Genomic DNA, 3,526 nt, shown 5'->3' with positions numbered 1-3,526 from the left:
CTATAAAAAAGGACCCAAAATGCAATTCTGTTTGCACAATGGCTGCATTTTATGTCATTGCAAGACGGCTACGGCTACAGGAGGAAGGAGAGAGGGAATGGCAGAGACAGGAGCAGGTTTACAGGCAGAGGGTGACCCTGTTCATGCTCACAGAGGAAGAGATACTGCAAAGGTACAGGTTGGCTCCAGACACCATCTTGGAGCTAATCAGGGACCTAAAACTACTGTTGGAGCACCCCACTCCAAGGGCACATGCAATCCCAACACATGTACAGGTGCTGTGCAGCATCCACCTGCTGGCGTCAGGGAGCTACCAGAGCGTGGTTGCTGCGGTGGGAGGGGTGAGCCAGAGCAGCCTCTCAAGGTTTTTTCACAATTTCCTTGACGCCATGTTGCATAGGATGGAGCATTACATTTCTTTTCCATCCACCCATGCTGAACTGTTTGAAACCATATCTGACTTCTACCAGATGACAAGATTTCCCCATATCATCGGATGCATTGATGGGACGCACATCCCCATTTGTCCCCCTGCTGCCACGGAATACATTTACCGCAATAGAAAGTCAAGCCACACCATCAACGTGCAGGTGATTTGCAATGCCAAGAACGTCATCACAGACATTGTTGCAAAATACCCGGGAAGTACCCACGACTCATATATATTTCAAAACAGTGGCATCTATGCACGCCTGACTGCAGGGGAATTTGGTGAAGGCTACCTCCTAGGTAAGAGACAGTGTGCAACACCTATTACACCTATTGCAATGAGCAGTACATGTATGCATGTGAGTAAATTTTACCCTTTTCATTCTAGGAGACAGTGCATATGCCCTCCGCTCATTCATACTCACCCCCTACCTCAACCCCTCAACACCCAGCCAAAGGAGATACAACCGGGCACACAAGAGCACACTCAATGTTGTTGAGAGAACATTTGGTATATTGAAAAGTAGGTTCAGATGCTTGCACGAGAGCGGAGGTGCAAGGCAGTATACCCCCATTACCTGCTGTAAGATCATTGCTGCCTGTGCTATGTTGCACAATCTGGCTGTTAAGAAGGGGACTGAGGTGGAGTTATCTGACTATGAGGATCATGACGACGACATTGCTGTGCCTGAAAGACAACCTGCTGGAATGTCAAGACCAAGTGATGGCAGATACAGACGTGATGACATAGCACGCAACTATTTCTGAGTAAGTGAAGACACTGAGCTATAGTGAAAGCACAAGCTTCTGTATAATTAGATTTGTAATGATTTATTGAAGAACAAAAGTGCAACAGTAAGCATTTGACATCAATGCTCACAGTGAGCAAACACACTCAGACAGGTGTAGAATCCACCAACCATAGTTGCACATAGTCACTTGGCTGGTTGCAATGGCACAAATGTGCAAATAACACTGTAATAACTATAAATCAAATGTCCATTGGCAGTAGGCCATCGTTACAACTGTTCATTTTCGCACACGCTTTGCACTGGCAGGTGTCTGTGGCTCAGCCTGTTCACTGGGCGTTTGGCCTATAGCCTCACCCTGTCGCCTGCTGCTCCTCCTTGGCTCTACGCCATGGGGGCTAGCTGTGCTGCTCCTACTGGTGCTACCTTCGGTGTCCGGCACGTCTACAGCAGAACTTTGTGCACTTTGTGCATTGAGTAGGGCCTCCAGCGCACCGGTCATTCCAGCTATGCCCCTTGTCAACTGGTTGCTATTATGAGTCAGGACTACCTGACTATTGATGCTACGCCTGCATAGCAGGGATGTGGCTGTAGCCAGCTGCTCCATGGATTTCTCTGTTCTCTCTGCGTGCTGCCTGTCCCTGCGCCTTGCACTAATATCAGAGTCAAGTTTTGTGCACAGTTGCTGGAGGCCTGTTGCCATGCTCTGGTTGACTATCACCAGCTCTTTTATGCCCTTGCTAATTTCTTCCATGTTGATGTTCATGTTTCGCATTTGTCTTTGACAGGCCATGATGCCCTTGCCCTGCATCCTCTGAATCCTGACCATGGCTCCCTCCAGGCCTTTGAAGACACTGGAACCCTCCCCATGTGCACCTTCATCCCTTCCTTGCACTGTGCGCCTTCTAGTGGTACCTGGTACAGGCTCTGTGCTAGGCTGCAGTGTGGCAGTGATGTGAGCTTGTAACAAGTTAAGTGAGTCTTCACCCACCATTTCATCAGCACCTGTCTCCATTTCCGGCAGTGGGGGAACAACATGCCTCCTGCCAGGGTGTGCAACAGGTGTTTCTACAACAAGGGATGCATGCATTTCTGGTGATGAGACCAATAGTGGTGACTGTGAAGGAATTGGGGAGCCATGCATTTCTTCACTGATGTCAGTTTCTTGGGAGGGTGGCTGCCCACTCGGAACACCTGTGTCCTGGGATGCACTGGGCCCTGGCTCCTGACTGTCATCCCTCTGGGGTGCCGTGCCCTCTGCCTCCTCAGACTGCCTTCTGGATGTGAGACCTGTGGACATATGAGCACATATCAGCTAGGTGTAAATGTGTCACAGCCACTACAATTAAACATGTTACATTGCACTTTGTACATGCTGCCTGCCCTTCATTTTGTCAGCATTCATTTGAATTATGTGTTGGTTACAGTGCTGTGTGACATGGTCTTCCAATGACTTACTACATGTAACATGATGCATTGGTACAGTTTTGCACAGGCACCATGGGACTGGGGTAACTTAGCTGCAAGGGGTGAGGGATGTATGGGGGTGGGAGGGGGATAGCTGTGCATGCATCTTACCTTTTTTTTTTGCAGATTGCGCAGAGCTGTCCACTTCTCCCAGTCCATGGACACTGTCAGCCTCCAGGGTTGTGGCTACCAGCTCCTCCAGCTCGGTGAGGGGGGGTGCAGTGTTCTTTCCTCGACCTGTTTGCTGTGACTGTTTGTGGCGGTCAGCCAATTTTTTCTTCGTGAGGCTCCTTAGGTCATAGAACCTCTTCTCTAAATCTTCAGTGCGTCTGGTGGTGACTCCCACTGCATTTACTTTATCTTTGATTTCCAGCCACAGTTTTCTTTTTGTTGATTCTGGCACAGTTAGGGACTGCTTTCCAAAAAGTCTGTGGTGTACCTTTACCACCTCCTCAACAAGGAGCTTTAGCTCCTGTCTACTGAATTTAAGCTTTCTTTTCCTTTCAGCCTGCTCAGTGTCCCTGCTGCTTTCCATGTTGAAGTTTTCAGTGAATACACAAGCTCTGTCTGCTGCTTCTGCTGCTCCCAGTCTCTCGGCTCCAACTGCCTTTCTTGAACCTTCTAATTAGTTGCACCTGCCTGTGGGGCACTCCCTGGAGAGTAGGGGGAGGGTGGTTGCACATGATTGGCTGTTGTGTTAAGTTTCACTTTTGTTTGTTGTCCGTCGCGGGAATTACCGATCGGTATTTACCGATCGGTATTTACCGATCGGTAGATACATACCGATCGGTAGATACCGATTGGTAATTACCGATCGGTATCTACCGATCTTTTAATACCGAATTTTAAGGATTCGTTAAAAAATCCAGATGTTGGTACCT

At 48.6% G+C, this 3,526-nt stretch overlaps 1 protein-coding gene across 1 annotated transcript; it reads right to left on the bottom strand.

The window, feature by feature from the left end:
* Nucleotides 1–1,458: 1,458 nt before the first annotated feature.
* On the bottom strand, nt 1,459–3,180 carry LOC147712595 (uncharacterized). Its single transcript, XM_086920355.1, has 2 exons — nt 2,757–3,180; nt 1,459–2,468 (listed from the first exon to the last, which is right to left on the bottom strand). Exons 1-2 carry the CDS (start codon nt 3,178–3,180, stop codon nt 1,459–1,461), a joined length of 1,434 nt encoding a protein of 477 aa, XP_086776481.1.
* Nucleotides 3,181–3,526: the final 346 nt, after the last annotated feature.

The sequence above is a fragment of the Lissotriton vulgaris genome, chromosome 5 (assembly GCF_964263255.1).
Source record: "Lissotriton vulgaris chromosome 5, aLisVul1.2, whole genome shotgun sequence".
Lineage (NCBI taxonomy): Eukaryota > Metazoa > Chordata > Amphibia > Caudata > Salamandridae > Lissotriton > Lissotriton vulgaris.
This window is presented reverse-complemented; position numbering and strand designations above follow the sequence as displayed.

Bases quoted from the DNA above. Each gene is read 5' to 3' on its own strand.
- LOC147712595 (XM_086920355.1), bottom strand. From the start codon at position 3,180: ATGGAAAGCAGCAGGGACACTGAGCAGGCTGAAAGGAAAAGAAAGCTT. The intron at 2,469-2,756 runs GTAAGATGCATG...ATATGTCCACAG, and splicing joins GCAATCTGCAAAAAAAAAAG to GTCTCACATCCAGAAGGCAG.